Here is a 15,941-nt window from a genome sequence, read left to right as displayed (position 1 = left end):
TTCGTAGATTATTCGATCTTTTTCTCATGGTAACCGCCCCCTTGGCAGTCCCCTCCCGGAGATCCGAATGGGGGACTATTCCGGAATATTTTGCCAATGGAGAGATCATAATGACACTTCTTCAATTACAGTCCACATGTCCTGTGGATACACGTTACGTGTCTTTAATGCAGTGGTTTCCATTGCCTTCTGCTTCCTCATGTCGTTGATCATTGCTGATTCTTCCGCCTTTAGGGGCAAATTCCCATCCCTAGGACAATAGAGTGCCCTGAACCTCTATCCGCTCCTCCGCCCTCTTTGACAAGGCCGTTGGCAGAATGAGGCTGACTTCTTATGCCGGAAGTCTTCGGCCGCCAATGCTGATTATTTATCAAAATTTAAGCAGTGGGGGGGGGGGGGGGGGGGGGGGTCGAACACGGGACCGAAGACATTTTTTGATTATGGATCAAAGACGCTACGCAAGCATCTACCAGTTCTTATTATTTTTAATCGGTTCAGTATTGTACTACTTATTGCTCTTGTATTTTTTAGGACCACAGCAATTTGCTGTATATGTCTTTCGACTCTCGCAAATAATGCGATAGGTATAGGGTGACAATTATTGAACTGTATGAAAAAACGTAAATCAGGTACAAACTGCGGCGTGCACACACTTTATTCAGCATGTAAATGTCACTACGGATATTCGGAATTAGTTTATGTTTGATATGCCTCCCATCATTGGCGATGATGTTGCGCAGACGCATGGCAGAAATTCTGCATGACCCTATTGAAGTATCTGAACATCGATGCTGTCGATGACTTCCTGAAAGGCTGTTTTCAGCTCAACAATGGTTTTGGAGTTATTGCTGTACACCTTGTCTCTGATATAGCACCACTAAAAGAAGTCGCATGTGTTCAGATCCGGAGAATATCGTGGCCAAACGAGGCCCTTGCCAGTGGTCTCTGTATACCCTAGAGCCGGAATGCGGTCCCCAAAGTGGTCCTCCAGGACACCAAATACTCTCCTACTTCGATGGGCCGAGCTCCGGCTTGCATGAACCACAATCTTGTAGAAATCGGGGCCATGGATAATGGGGATAAAAGCATCTTCCAAAACGCGCAAAGTTTGCTTTTTGACGAACCCATCCAAATGAAAGTGGGCTTCGTCGTTAAATCAAACCATGCTTGTGCCTACTAATTTTTATCATGCCCCGAGGCCAACTGTGCAGTTTGAACGTCGTAACGCAAATAGTTCAGAAGTTGTGACAATTTTATTTCATATAGTTCAATAATGTCACCCTGTATATACCATTTTCTGATGTTTAAATTTTTCAACTTTTCATCCTTCATTTTAACGTTCTTACCTATCTTCTACTTATTTGTGGTGTATTTTCCTATGTAGCATTCTGAAGAAGTGTCCGAAATCGGTTAACAAATTAAATTTCTTTTCTAATATCCGTTGTTGATTATTTCGATACATAATCATTCAGTTTCAAAAATAATTTTTTTTGTAGGAAAGATAGGTCCGATCATTAATATTCGCAGAATCCTTGACAGTGCCACTGATTAAAATTAGACTAAAAAAAAGGGCCTAATTAAACAGGCAAGTCACTAGTGTTCAGCAGCCTGACACGAATATGAAACGAATTTGTGACACATGTTTATATGCAAAATAAAATTAGCAACGTGAGTAATTAGCTTCGTGATGGATCGTGCCTACAGCCTTCGGCACCGCTCTGTAACCTGAGACCGTTGGGATGCACCCTTCGCATCTCCGGGTACGGCTGCCTTTGGAGGGAGGGGAGTCTTGTCCAGTGTGGCTGGCTGCACGCTGACAAGGCTCTGCTTGTCTACCTACAACACTGGTAACAGAACGAGCAAGCGGCGCTCGAGAAACAGCTACGACTGGCTGGCAGTTGAACCCTATCGGTCTCAAACGTTAGGCGTAAAGTAATTGTAACTGAAGTACAGTAATAAACAGTTCTTACATCATTGCTAAGTATGTTAATTTAATTCGTTGTCCTATAAAGGTCATGCCATTATTCAAAATTTTATTTTGTTTGCCTCTTTTGACATCAATGTTGTTATATTTTGAACCAGAAAAGTGCGTTGTTGAGTCGTATTGTTTCACATTCGTTCTAAAATGACGTAAGTGATCTGTGGTTTCCCTGTGGAGTTGGCCGAGATACGTTGTTGGCGAAGGCAGTAGAGTTCTCCTCGGCGCTGCCGCCTGCAGGTGGACGCGTTCCGCCTGTCAGTGATCTAGTGGGGTGACGAAACTCAGATTTTCCAGCTTTTGATCACCTTATGAGAATACAGACCTTCAAAGCGAATTTCACATTGGTTTATCGGCCGAGCATCAGTGTTGTCTTGAACATTTGCGACAAGTTATGTACCTCTTATGTTCAGGCGAATTGCTGGAGTATTGTATAGTATGATCTTTTGTAGATTCTGTGCGGTACCTCTTCTCCGCCGAGGTGGCACCGGTAGGAGAATATGGTATCACTGTAAAATGTATACAGGGGATTACAAAAAGGTACGGCCAGACTTTCAGGTAACATTCCTCACACACAAAGAAAGAAAATATGTTATGTTGATATGTGTCCGGAAACGCTTACTTTCCATGTTAAAGCTCATTTTATTACTTCTCTTCAAATCACATTAGTCATGGAATGGAAACACACAGCAACAGAACCTACCAGCGTGACTTCAAACACTTCGCTACAGGAAATGTTCAAAATGTCCTCCGTTAGAGAGGATACATGCATCCACCGTCCGTCGCATGGAATCCCTGATGCGCTGATGCAGCCCTGGAGAATGGCGTATTGTATCACAGCCGTCCACAATACGAGCACGAAGAGTCACTACATTTGGTACCGGGGTTGCGTAGACAAGAGCTTTCAAATGCCCCCATAAATGAAAGTAAAGAGGTTTGAGATCAGGAGAGCGTGGAGGCCATGGAATTGGTCCGCCTCTACCAATCCATCGGTCACCGAATCTGTTGTTTAGAAGCGTACGAACACTTCGACTGAAATGTGCAGGAGCTCCATCGTGCATCAACCACATGTTGTGTCGTACTTGTAAAGGCACATGTTCTAGCAGCACAGGTAGAGTATCCCGTATGAAATCAGGATAACGTGCTCCATTGAGCGTAGGTGGAAGAACATGGGGCCCAATCAAGACATCACCAACAATGCTTGCACTAACGTTCACAGAAAATCTGTGTTGATGACGTGATTGCACAACTGCGTGCGGATTCTCGTTAGCCCACACATGTTGATTGTGAAAATTTACAATTTGATCACGTTGGAATGAAGCCTCATCCGTAAACAGAACATTTGCACTGAAATGAGGATTAACACATTGTTGGATGAACCATTCGCAGAAGTGTACCTGTGGAGGCCAATCAGCTGCTGATAGTGCCTGCATACGCTGTGCATGGTACGGAAACAACTGGTTCTCCCGTAGCACTCTCCATACAGTGACATGGTCAACGTTACCTTGTAGAGCAGCAACTTCTCTGACGCTGACATTAGGGTTATCGTCAACTGCACGAAGAATTGCCTCGTCCATTGCAGGTGTCCTCGTCGTTCTAGGTCTTCCCCAGTCGCGAGTCATAGGCTGGAATGTTTCGTGATCACTAAGGCGCCGATCAATTGCTTCGAACGTCTTCCTGTCAGGACACCTTCGTTCTGGAAATCTGTCTCGATACAAACGTACCGCGCTACGGCTATTGCCCCGTGCTATTCCACACATCAAATGGGCATCTGCCAACTCCGCATTTGTAAACATTGCACTGACTGTAAAACCAAGTTCGTGATGAACACTAACCTTTTGATGCTACGTACTGATGTGCTTGATGCTAGTACTGTAGAGCAATGAGTCGCATGTCAACACAAGCAACGATGTCAACATTACCTACCTTCAATTGGGCCAACTGGCGGTGAATCGAGGAAGTACAGTACATACTGACGAAACTAAAATGAGCTGTAACATGGAAATTAACCGTTTCCGGACACATGTCCACATAACATCTTTTCTTTATTTGTGTGTGAGGAATGTTTCCTGAAAGTTTGGCCGTACCTTTTTGTAACACCCTGTATATCGATTGGTGGTTGGAGCTGCGACCAGCTCTCATCCCCCCTCCCCGCGCCACCCCCCACCTCCTTCCGCTACAGGAACGCTAGTTAAAGCCCTTATTCATAAAGGAACGTGTTAACACGGTTCGCTGTGTGTTTTCTAGCGAGAACATGTGTCCGAACATTATGAAAGAAATCGAAGGAAACTGTCTATTGCCACACAGGTAGCACAGACTCAGAAAATATAGTTCTTTTGAACGAAGCAGCGAATCAAATTGCGTACGTGTAGAGCGTCTGTCGTTGTGCGACCGTATTCGTGATTTCCTGTCAAAAAGGTCACAGTTCGTAGTAATTAACGGAAAGGTGTGGAGTAAAGCAGAAGCGATATCTGGTGTTCCTCAAAGAAGTGCTACAGGTCGTCTGCTGTTCCTAATACATATACTTCCGGTTTTTAATGCAGTGTTTCCTGTTGCCTTTTGCATACTCATGCCGTTGATCGCTGCTGATTCTTCCGCCTTTTAGAGGCAGTTGGCCGGCCAGTGTGGCCGGGCGGTTCTAGGCGCTTCAGCCTGGAACCGCGCGACCGCTACGGTCGCAGGTTCGAATCCTGCCTCGGGAATGGATGTGTGTGATCTCCTTAGGTTAGTTAGGTTTAAGTAGTTCTAAGTTCTAGGGAACTGATGTTAAGTCCCATAGTGCTCAGAACAATTCGAACCATTAGGGGCAGTTTTCCCATCCCAGGGACAGGAGAGTGCCTTCAGCCCCTGACCGCTCCTCCGCCCTCTTTGACAAGACTATTGGCAGAACGAAGGTGACTTCTTATGCCGGAAGTCCTCGGCCGCAATTGCTGGTGATGTTTATTTAAGTAGTGGCGAGAATCGAAGCCGGGACCGAGGACATTTTGCTTACTAAACAAAGACATAACCCTTAGACCACGGGTGCTGTGCTTTTCTAATCTATATAAACGACTTAGGAGACAATCTGAGCAGATCTCTTAGAATATTTGAAGATGAAGCAGTCATCTACCGTGTAGTAAACTCGTCAGAAGATCAGTGCGAAACACAAAATGATTTAGACAAGATATTCGCTGGATGCGAAAAGTGCGGTTTACTCTCCACATGAGTACAAAAAAAAGTTACATATCTGTCCCACGTAAATATTACAAATTTAAAGCTAGTAAATTCAGTTAAAAACCTGAAGGATGATTACAATTAGAAACGATTTAAATTGGAACGGTCTCATAGAAAATGTTGTGGAGAAGGCGAACCAAAGACTGAGTTTTATTGGCGGAACACTTAGAAGATGCATCAGTTCTACTGAAGAGACTGCCCACACTACGCTCGTTCGTCTCCTCCTAGAGTATTACTGCGCGTTACGGAGACGAAAGAGTGTCACGGATATAACAACGAGAGTTGGGGTGGCAGTCATTAAAACCATGGCGTTTTTCTTTACGGCGAGATCTTTTTACGAAATTTCAATTACCAACTTTGTCCTCCGGATGAGAAAGCTTTTTGTTGATTCCCACCTTCGTAGGGAGAAATGACCACATTAATAAAACAAGAGAAATCAAAATTCGCATGGAAAGATAGAGGTGTTGATTTTTCCCAAGTGCTGTTTAAGAATGGAACGGTCGAGAAATTGTTTGAAAATGTTTCTATGAGCCTTCCGCCAAGCACTCACAAGTGTGGACTGTAGAGAAGTCGTGTAGCTGTAGAAGATGGCTAGGACGAATACTTTAGATATTTTCTGCGTTTTCAACGCTGCTACCCTGCTAATAACCCGATAAGCTTTCATCATTATAGTCACCATTGTCCGCTGTTACTCAGCCGTACTGATTAAGAACTGTCTGCATTTCTTTCTGAGCTGTGGCGTTCTGAGACCATGAATACAACTGACGTCGAAAATTGTGTGGTAGACATCTTATTGCCACTGCACAGCTTCTCTGTCCTATGCAGCGCAACACAAAATTACCATCCTCCACCAACAAAATACTTTATAATCACCCACCTTACTGACTTATCAGTTTTTGTCTTTAGTCTCTGAAGCTGTCGATATTCTTCGATACATAAAACAATTTTTCTTTTCCACGACCACACAAATAAATGACCATATCGTCTTCTCCCAGAAGGCTGAGTCGGAGATAATTACATCAGCTGCTCAGTATTAATCTTTACTCTTACAGTCTTCAACTCTTTACTTGACGACATAGATGTACTTTCATATCTTCCCAACTTAGTGCATTTTATATTTTGTTGAACCATTTCTCTTCTTGTAAGAGCATTAATCTGTACAACGTCGGTGCATATCTCATACCGAACAACTGTTTCTACTCCGTGGTTGAGGCTTGTATTGGAGCCCACCATTCCGCACAGTAGCTGAATGACACATGTTACACACCACGTGGATTCATGCAACTCCAGTATTCTGAGAAGTGTTGTCGCCTTCACCAAGTAAACGCTGCGGGAAATGTTGTCATAACGCACTTACCGATGCAGACGCCAACAGACAGGTAGTATTATGTTGACCCTCCGCTGTAATCACTGAAAGTTGTCAGCATCTTCAACGGATTAAATCACAGTTACTCTCTGTGATCACATGAATCAAGTTGTTGGAGTGAAGACAGTAGTTAATTAAAATTATGAATAATTGTTAACAGCAAATGATGTAGCAATACGCAAGCACATATTCAGATTTGTAGCTTCTGAACAAGTAATTGTCATGTTTAATGCGATCTGCATCATTTCGATCTTCATGTGTTAGAACTTGGCTGTAATCTGCGATACTAAAATTGTGGGGTCGGTGAAGAGAGCGAACACTACAAATATTTGTCCGAACAGTTTTGTTCGTAGGTGATTCACTTATCATACTTAGTTCAGTATGTTTGAATGAAGTTACCTTTCGCTGTATCAAGGAATACGAAGGTCAGTTATGTTGCTTCGGAGCTGACCTTCTGTGGCCTTTATACAGTCGTTGGTGTGCGGTTGCTGCGGATTACCTTCGAGGGATAACTATTCGCAAGAAAAGTGCTGGAAGACTGACAATACACAATATGTTGCTGAGAGGTTCGTTCATGTTATTACGTGTAGGAGGCGTAGCTATAAAGTTTTAACTATCACCTGGAAAATAATCAAGTTGCGACCATTAAACTTGGTGATGGTAATAGCCCTTTTCTAAATATTCTGCCTTCAGATCGACGTATTTTTCCCAACGACAAATGACTTTGTGGAGATATTGGTCGCGAGAGTCTGCATTTTGGCTCTTTAGGAATATTTCGGCCTCGAGAATTAACTCGTGGTTTTTCTGGAAATGCTGGCACGCAATGTCTCTTGATCCGAGGCAAGAGTAAGAAGTCACTTGGTGCTATGTCGAGAGAATTCTGGGGTTGAGGCAAAATTTGATAGCTCAAATAAGCATTATATGTGACTGTGTCCTGTGCACCTGGAGTAGAAACACCACCTTGGACACCTTCCGCGACGCCTTCGTCATGACAACCTCACAGGACCACGTCAGACTTCAGTACTATCTCCTTTGTTTGATGATTCGCACCTTACGAGAATAATCTTTTACCACCACAACGCGGCAGTCCCAAGAAACACGTTGCCCGACGGTTGTTTGGTGTTCGGCGATAGTGAATAAACAGGTTTTCAGTGCCTGCTTTTTCCATTGCCTTGATACCCACAGCATTCAGCAGTGGTGATCAGACGTCTAAAGGAATAATCTGCATTAGTCTGAGATAGCTGCAGCATTGTCGCTGGTTACTTAATTTTGATTGGCTCTTTTTAACAGGTGTCATGTCTAAACTGTCTTGCACGATGTTAAAAAGCGACCCTTGACTGACTTTCACTTTCTCCGCTATCATCTCGATTGTGATTATACCGATCTTCAAGCACCAGGTCCGTCTCATCTTCTGCAATTCTCGGTTCTTCACAGAAACGTATTGCCTGTTGGGTTTTGTCTCTGGATCTTCGGCTGACGTCAGTTTAACAACTATTTTGACGTTTCGCCAGCACGCACGGCTCGGCGCTGTCAACGGTTCACCATCCGTTGCTAGTGGCGGACTTACTTGAAATGAAATGTCGTGTGGCTAGGGCCTCCCGTCGGGTAGACCGTTCGCCTGGTGCAGGTCTTTCGAGTTGACGCCACTTCGGCGACCTGCGTGTCTATGGGGATGAAATGATGATGATCAGGACAACACAACACAACACCCTGAGCGGAGAAAATCTCCGACCCAGCCGGGAATCGAACCCGGGACCTTAGGATTGACAGTCTGTCACGCTGACCACTCAGCTACCAGGGCCGGACGCGGACTTATTTGATCACGCTGGAAGTGGCGTGTGACGTAACCACCGTGCTATCTGATGGTATATTGTTGGCGTACGCTTCTACCATGGGTTGGTCAGCATTGTTCACCTTCAAATGCAGAAAACGAGTTACCGCACGCTACTCCACTTTATACATGAACTGCGCCATTTTGTTATGTCTGCTCTTGCAGCGTTATGTGGCAATGTGGATGAGGATCGTAGTCATTGCCTGCAAACAAACAAAAAACTAATTGCGTATTTTTTTGTATTTACGGCACGGAATATTCTGTACTTGCTACCTTAAAGCAGAATGCCTCGCACCATTCTCCTTTTCCTCATTTCTTCCTTTGGGTATAAAGACTTCCTGCTGACCACTCGGTAAATTACGCGCAACAGAAAAATTATTGCACCGAATCGCGTCATCAGTGCAGGTGCAAATATGGAAAAACTAATGCTCGCTGTATTGTCTTAGCATCTACAGTTTGGGTCCGACAGCAGTGGACAGCGAAGCGCGCAGGTGCAGGAGTGGGGGTTGCACGCCAATGTGTTTATGATGGCGAGCCGACCAATGAAATGGTGGCAAGAGCCTACGGCAGTAAAGAGACACCCTGGTTTGGGAATCGGGAGTGCTTTCACGCCGCGGAAATGACGACATGTAGCGTCAGCTGAATTGTTTTTAGGAAAGGTGAAACGACCGCCATTCTTGGACGTGCTGTAGTTTAACGCTCGACGGTGATGGTAAAGATCATGCAGACTGTCGTATCAAGGTATGGTTCCTAGTGAAATTTGAAACCACCTCCACCAACCACCACATTTCCTCATGATTTCTTTACAAAAATGGAAGTTTGAGAGCTTGTTTCCTTTAGTAGAAAATTTGCACACAAATTGTGGAACTACATCCATTTACTTAGCTCATTTGTCACAGTCCTTGTTTTAGATATTGTGTCGGTTGTGTGCTGTCTTTAGCAACTGAGAAATGCTCGGTATTTAATGTCCTCGAGGTTTATGAGCTGTTAAACATGAAAACGTAAATAAATGAGGAAGGAAGGAAAAATACGTAGAACTTAACATCCAGTTGTAACACAGGTTATTCAGTTCGGATTGCGAGCTCAATAGGACATTGGTGGGGGGCAAGAGCAGCCTGTGGCTTATCCCAGCAGTCGCTTCAAATTGGTTGCTAGAACAACAAATAAAAAACATGTATTGATGAAATATCTCCAAGGTCTTCTTCATTACAAATTCATGCCTGGTATGTAATGAAATGAACAGGGAATCACCTAAGTTAACGTTGGCCTTGTTACAAGTTGCTTTTAAAATGAATTTTTTTCGTCCATTAGAGCGGAAAGAATGTTCTTTTTCTAGTGTATATTGTACCTATGCTTTCATTCGCAGCTACTTATTCCACTAACAATGTTGTTTTCTTCTTTTTGCAGGTAAATTGTGCTCACGTCGTTTCACCGGGAGTTATTAGTAAGTACAGTTCTTGGAGGTGATACTATTAAAAACAAATTGTGACCTGGTCCGACGGGTGCTCTCAGAAACAGAGAATGGCGCTGGACATTGTTCGAATCCTTGTGTTGGCACGACAGCCGAACTGTGTGACCAGCAGAGTATACGAGGATCGCAAGTCATTCTCCACAACATTTGGACAACTCTTTTCCCACTTCGGGTTAAAAGTTCACTCACATAAACAGGAAAAGCCAAGGACACACACGTGGAACTTCTGTAATTGATAAAACTGAAGTCTGCCACTGAATGGCTGCATCTCTGCAGGACCCAGGAACTTGTGTCGGCGAAGGGAGGAGGAAACAATTTACAAACACAGCGCAGTTGGAAAAATGTGTCCAGAATCCTATGAACGCGTAAGGAAAGGAAATAAAAAGCTACTATTGATAGTTGGCAGCTGACTGTTATGTTCAAAGTTCTGTTTGCAGGCAGCCACCACAGCGTCCCGCTCGCTGCGGCCATAGAAAATCCCTGTCACGTTTTGTTCTTCTACAAACATTACCTAAAAGATCTAAAATACACATACGGCTTAGGTCTCGATATTGTATCTAATCGTGTCAAAATATCCTTCTAAATCGGAGTTAGGGCTGCAGTTACGTTAGTTGCTCTGAAACGAATAAATTTTTTCTGTCCGGAAACAGTTTGAAACGTACCACATCATACTTTGAAAACTATTGAACCTCTTGAATAAAATTTTCTTTTTTTATTGATTACAAAACTGTCTCGCTCGACAACGGATCTCGTCATCGTTCCGTATAGCATCATGCCGCCATATGTAATCTTCGTAAAACAGCGTGTCATTCTTTACGATCTTGTTAATATTTAAATAACAAATACGAAGTTTAAAGTCTCAGTATCCTACAGAAGCTACATACAAATCTGGATATTCACCTGTGTTATACTCGTAGATCTTGCTAATGCTTCTAAGGATGTCAAAATCTGATCTTAATTTTAATCATCCTTGAACTAGGGGCAATTTTCGTGTCCGGTCAAGTTTCCTACAAGAAGGTGCATGCTTTGCGCAGCAGAAGTGGCAAGGCAACAGCCCGATTACACGGGTGGTCTTTGCGACGCTTTTGTAAAGTACGCTGCAAGTTCGCACGAGAAACAAAGCAAATGCCAGAAGCACACTCTCTATTCCATTGTTGTGAAGTTGTTTGATCGTTGTGATGCTCCGTAGTGTTATAGACGTTAACGTCATAGACAAGGAATAAATAATAATAATAATAATAAAAACCGTGGAAGCCCGGGAAATGAATAGGACTCCGGTATGTTCTGCCAGTCGTAAAAGGCGACGAAAAGAACAAACCACTAATAGGGCTAACCCCCCTTTTAGTGTGATTAGTTGGTTCAGGACAGAACTAAAGAAGCCTAGGACAAGCGCTGTCATGATCGGGGACGACGCTTGAACCCTATGCCCACCCACAACGCTAACGACACTGCTAGCCAACTGGAAAATGATTTAAATCCAAATAGAGGTGTTTTGCAGGATATGCTTCCTGCGACCACACTAGAAGGAAAACAAAGACAGAGGATGAGATGGTCAGATGAAGTTAATCGACACCTCATGTTCTGTTATTACCAAGCAACAAACCTAGGAACCAACACAACTGGATACCGATCACAAGTATACACAACATTTATTACCAGATACCCAGAATTAAAAATTTTAACAGAACAACGACTAGCTGATCAGATTCGTGTAATAATCAAAAATAACGGGATACCCCAGTCAGAATTAGAAAACATCAAACAACAAGTACAACAGATACTGGAACAAAATAATGTGCACTCAGAAGAAGAAGAAGAAAATGCAGTAATCGACTCAAACATCCCAGAGCAAACAAACAAAGAACACACATCAATTAAAAAATCAGAGGAAAACGAAATCTTAAGACAGCCACCAGAACAAGCACAAATAGAATACGAAGTGACACACATGTTAGATGTAGAAGAAAAATTTCAACTGACATATATAGAATACATATACAGACTTTAGACCTTTCTTGCATAGACCACGAAATAACCCACAAGTCGAAACAACAATAACAACTATCAACACAATCATACACAACAAAATAAATGAAAATACAACTATGGAAGAGTTACAACTACTGGTTTATATAGGAGCACTCACTACACTAAATATACACACTAGGCAGAGATCAGAACCAACCAACACACAGAAGAAACCCACAAAACCAGCATGGCAACACAGGCTACAGATCAGAATAGAAAAACTGAAAAAGACATCGGACAGCTAACACAATTTATAAGAAATGAAATATCAGACAGAAAACGAAAGAGGTTAGGTAAATTCTCACAACAAGAAGCGATAGAGCAATTAGATGAAAAGAAGCAGAAATTACAAGCATTGGCCAAACGACTCAGAAGATACAAAAAAAGTGAAAATAGAAGGAAACAAAACCAAACATTCAACACAAACCAAAAGAAATTTTACCAGACAATAGATAATACACACATTAAAATAGACAATCCACTAAACATAACAGACATGGAACACTTCTGGAGCAACATATGATCTAACCCGGTACAACATAACAGGCATGCACGGTGGATACAAGCAGAAACAGACACATACAAGATGATACCGCGGATGCCTGAAGTGATAATTTTGCAACATGAAGTCACCCAAGCAATTAATTCTACTCACAATTGGAAAGCCCCTGGAAAATTTAAAATAGCAAATTTCTGGCTAAAGAAGTTCACCTCAACACATTCACATCTAACAAAATTATTTAACAGTTACATTGCAGACCCATACACATTCCCTGATACACTTACACAAGGAATAACTTATCTGAAACCTAAAGATGAAGCAGACACAGCAAACCCAGCTAAATATCGCCCCATAACATGCCTGCCAACAATATACAAAATATTAACTTCAGTCATTACACAGAATTTAATGACACATACAACACAGAACAAAATTATCAATGAAGAACAAAAAGGCTGTTGCAAAGGAGCACGAGGGTGTAAAGAGCAACTGATAATAGATGCAGAGGTGACATATCAAGCTAAAACTAAACAAAGGTCGCTTACTACAGATATTGGAAGTATACAATGTAGATCCTAAATTGATACAGTTCCTAAACATAGTAATGAAAAATTGGAAAACCACACTTAATATCCAAACAAATTAAAATAATATCACATCACAGCCAATACAGATTAAGCGTGGAATATACCAAGGAGACTCATTAAGTCCTTTCTGGTTCTGCCTTGCTCTGAACCCACTATCCAACATGCTAAATAATACAAATTATGGATACAATATTACTGGAACATACCAACACAAAATCACACATTTGCTATTAATGGATGATCTAAAACTACTGGCAGCAACAAATCAACAACTTAACCAGTTACTAAAGATAACAGAAGTATTCAGCAATGATATAAATATGGACTTTGGCACAGACAAATGTAAGAAAAATAGCATAGTCAAGGGAAAACACACTAAACAAGAAGATTACATATTGGATAACCACAGCGACTGCATAGAAGCGATGGAAAGAACAGGTGCCTATAAATATCTAGGATACAGACAAAAAATAGGAATAGATAATACAATTATTAAGGAAGAACTAAAAGAAAAATATAGACAAAGACTAACAAAAATACTGAAAACAGAATGACAGCAAGAAACAAGACAAAAGCTATAAATACTTATGCTATACCAATATTGACCTACTCATTTGGAGTAGTGAAATGGAGTAACACAGACCTAGAAGCACTCAATACACTTACACGATCACAATGCCACAAATATAGAATACATCACATACATTCAGCAGCAGAAAGATTCACATTGAGCAGAAAGGAAGGAGGAAGGGGATTCATCGACATAAAAAACCTACATTACGGACAGGTAGACAATTTAAGAAAATTCTTACTAGAACGAGCAGAAACTAGCAAAATACACAAAGCAATCACTCATATAAATACATCGGCTACACCACTGCAATTTCATAACCACTTCTACAACCCTTTAGATCACAAAGCATCAATAGATACGAAGAAAGTAAATTGGAAAAAGAAAACACTACATAGCAAGCATGCTTATCATCTAACACAGCCACACATCGATCAAGACGCATCCAACACATGGCTAGAAAAAGGCAGTATATACAGTGAGACGGAAGGATCCATGTTTGCAATACAGGATCAAACAATAAACACCAGATATTACAGCAAGCATATTATTAAAGATCCCAATACCACAACAGATAAATGCGGACTTTGCAAACAACAAATAGAAACAGTAGATCACATCACAAGCGGATGTACAATATTAGCAAATACAGAATACCCCAGAAGACATGACAATGTAGCAAAAATAATTCACCAACAACTTGCCATACAATATAAACTAATAAAATAACACGTTCCCACATACAAGTATGCACCACAAAATGTACTGGAGAATGATGAATACAAATTATACTGGAACAGAACCATTATAAGAGATGAAACAACACCACATAACAAACCTGACATCATACTCACGAATAAAAAGAAGAAATTAACACAACTAATCGAAATATCCATACCCAATACAACAAATATACAAAAGAAAACAGGAGAAAAAGTTGAAAAATACATCCAACTGGCTGAGGAAGTCAAGGACATGTGGCATCAGGATAATGTAGACATTATACCAATTATACTATCAACTACAAGGGACATACCACACAGTATACACCAGTACATCAATGCAATACAACTACATCCAAACTTATATATACAACTACAGACATCCATAATTATAGATACATGTTCAATTACCCGAAAGTTCCTAAATGCAATATAACATATACCGTACAGTTAAAAGGAAGTCACGCTTGATCAAGGTACGCGTCACTTTCCATTTTTAGCCAGACTTAACGTCTGAGAAAGTAAAGAAATAATAATAATAATAATAGTAATAATAATTTATTACACTAGTGAATAGTACAAGAAATTGCGTTTCAGAAAAATAAAGCCTGTGAAAAATATATTTCGAAACTTTGAAAAGTACATGTCACACAGTTAATTTAAGAACTATAACATCAGTAAACTCTCACAACTATGATAGCGTCAAAATTTACACAATATAAAATCGAAGCCTGTATTCACAGTCACCAATATTTCACCAAGCACTAAGATTGTGAACACAGGTCAGCAGACTATGATCGCGGGGTGTTTGAATGAGAGAAATGGTGTTCCTTCCGCCGTTTCCATCTACGTCTGGGATGTTTTTTGAGAGGTCTTTATTGTTTTGTCTTCTTACTCAACGCCGGCCGAAGTGGCCGTGCGGTTAAAGGCGCTGCAGTCTGGAACCGCAAGACCGCTACGGTCGCAGGTTCGAATCCTGCCTCGGGCATGGATGTTTGTGATGTCCTTAGGTTAGTTAGGTTTAACTAGTTCTAAGTTCTAGGGGACTAATGACCTCAGCAGTTGAGTCCCATAGTGCTCAGAGCCATTTGAACCATCTTACTCAACTTCCCGTGGCTTGCTGGTTCTGTCTGTGGACTTAGGAACGTGTAGGATTTATTGTTGGTTGGAGATGTGGTCAGACTGGGACCGTACCCCTAGCATTACCAACGTATTTTTTGTTACATGTAATACCAACGGGGGGGGGCCTCAAAGGCCCATAAAGAATACCACAATTTATTTTATCATAAATCAAGTTTATTTACTTCTGATACCTCTAATAACAATTCAAAATGCTTAGACATTGTTTTTGTATACTGGATAATAAAAGATGTTATTATAATAGGAATAAAATGAACAAATCACGAGATTCAGTTTATATATTTTTGGAATAATGTTTCAAAATAGTGTTTTCTTATAAAAACGACTTTTTTAATTCGATACACTACATGAAGCAAACAAAATTTACTGTCTCATTCTGCGACGCACACAACACTGTCTTCCTGCAGTGTTTCCCACAGACGTGTTTGTGGCACTGAGAGCAGGTAACAGTTGACTTTCCCAGCTTGTTGTATTTGATCTTTTTAGATGCAGCTTCTTGGCAGCATAGGTGACACCGTCCACGTGTTCCTGG

General features: G+C 41.4%; 1 protein-coding gene across 1 annotated transcript in view; it reads left to right on the top strand.

Annotated features, from left to right (window-relative positions):
- Window positions 1–9,799: 9,799 nt before the first annotated feature.
- Window positions 9,800–15,941, top strand: part of LOC124594664 (leucine-rich repeat and calponin homology domain-containing protein) — a gene marked incomplete at its 5' end in the record, with an annotated part of 256,146 nt that continues 250,004 nt past the window's right edge. Inside the window, one exon of the mRNA XM_047133034.1 lies at window positions 9,800–9,832. Within this exon, the coding sequence (XP_046988990.1) occupies window positions 9,800–9,832 (33 nt within the window). The remainder of the gene's footprint in view (window positions 9,833–15,941) is intronic.

This window comes from Schistocerca americana, chromosome 2 (genome assembly GCF_021461395.2).
Source record: "Schistocerca americana isolate TAMUIC-IGC-003095 chromosome 2, iqSchAmer2.1, whole genome shotgun sequence".
NCBI lineage: Eukaryota > Metazoa > Arthropoda > Insecta > Orthoptera > Acrididae > Schistocerca > Schistocerca americana.
Note: the sequence above shows the minus strand (reverse complement) of the source record. Positions and strands in the feature narration are given on the sequence as shown.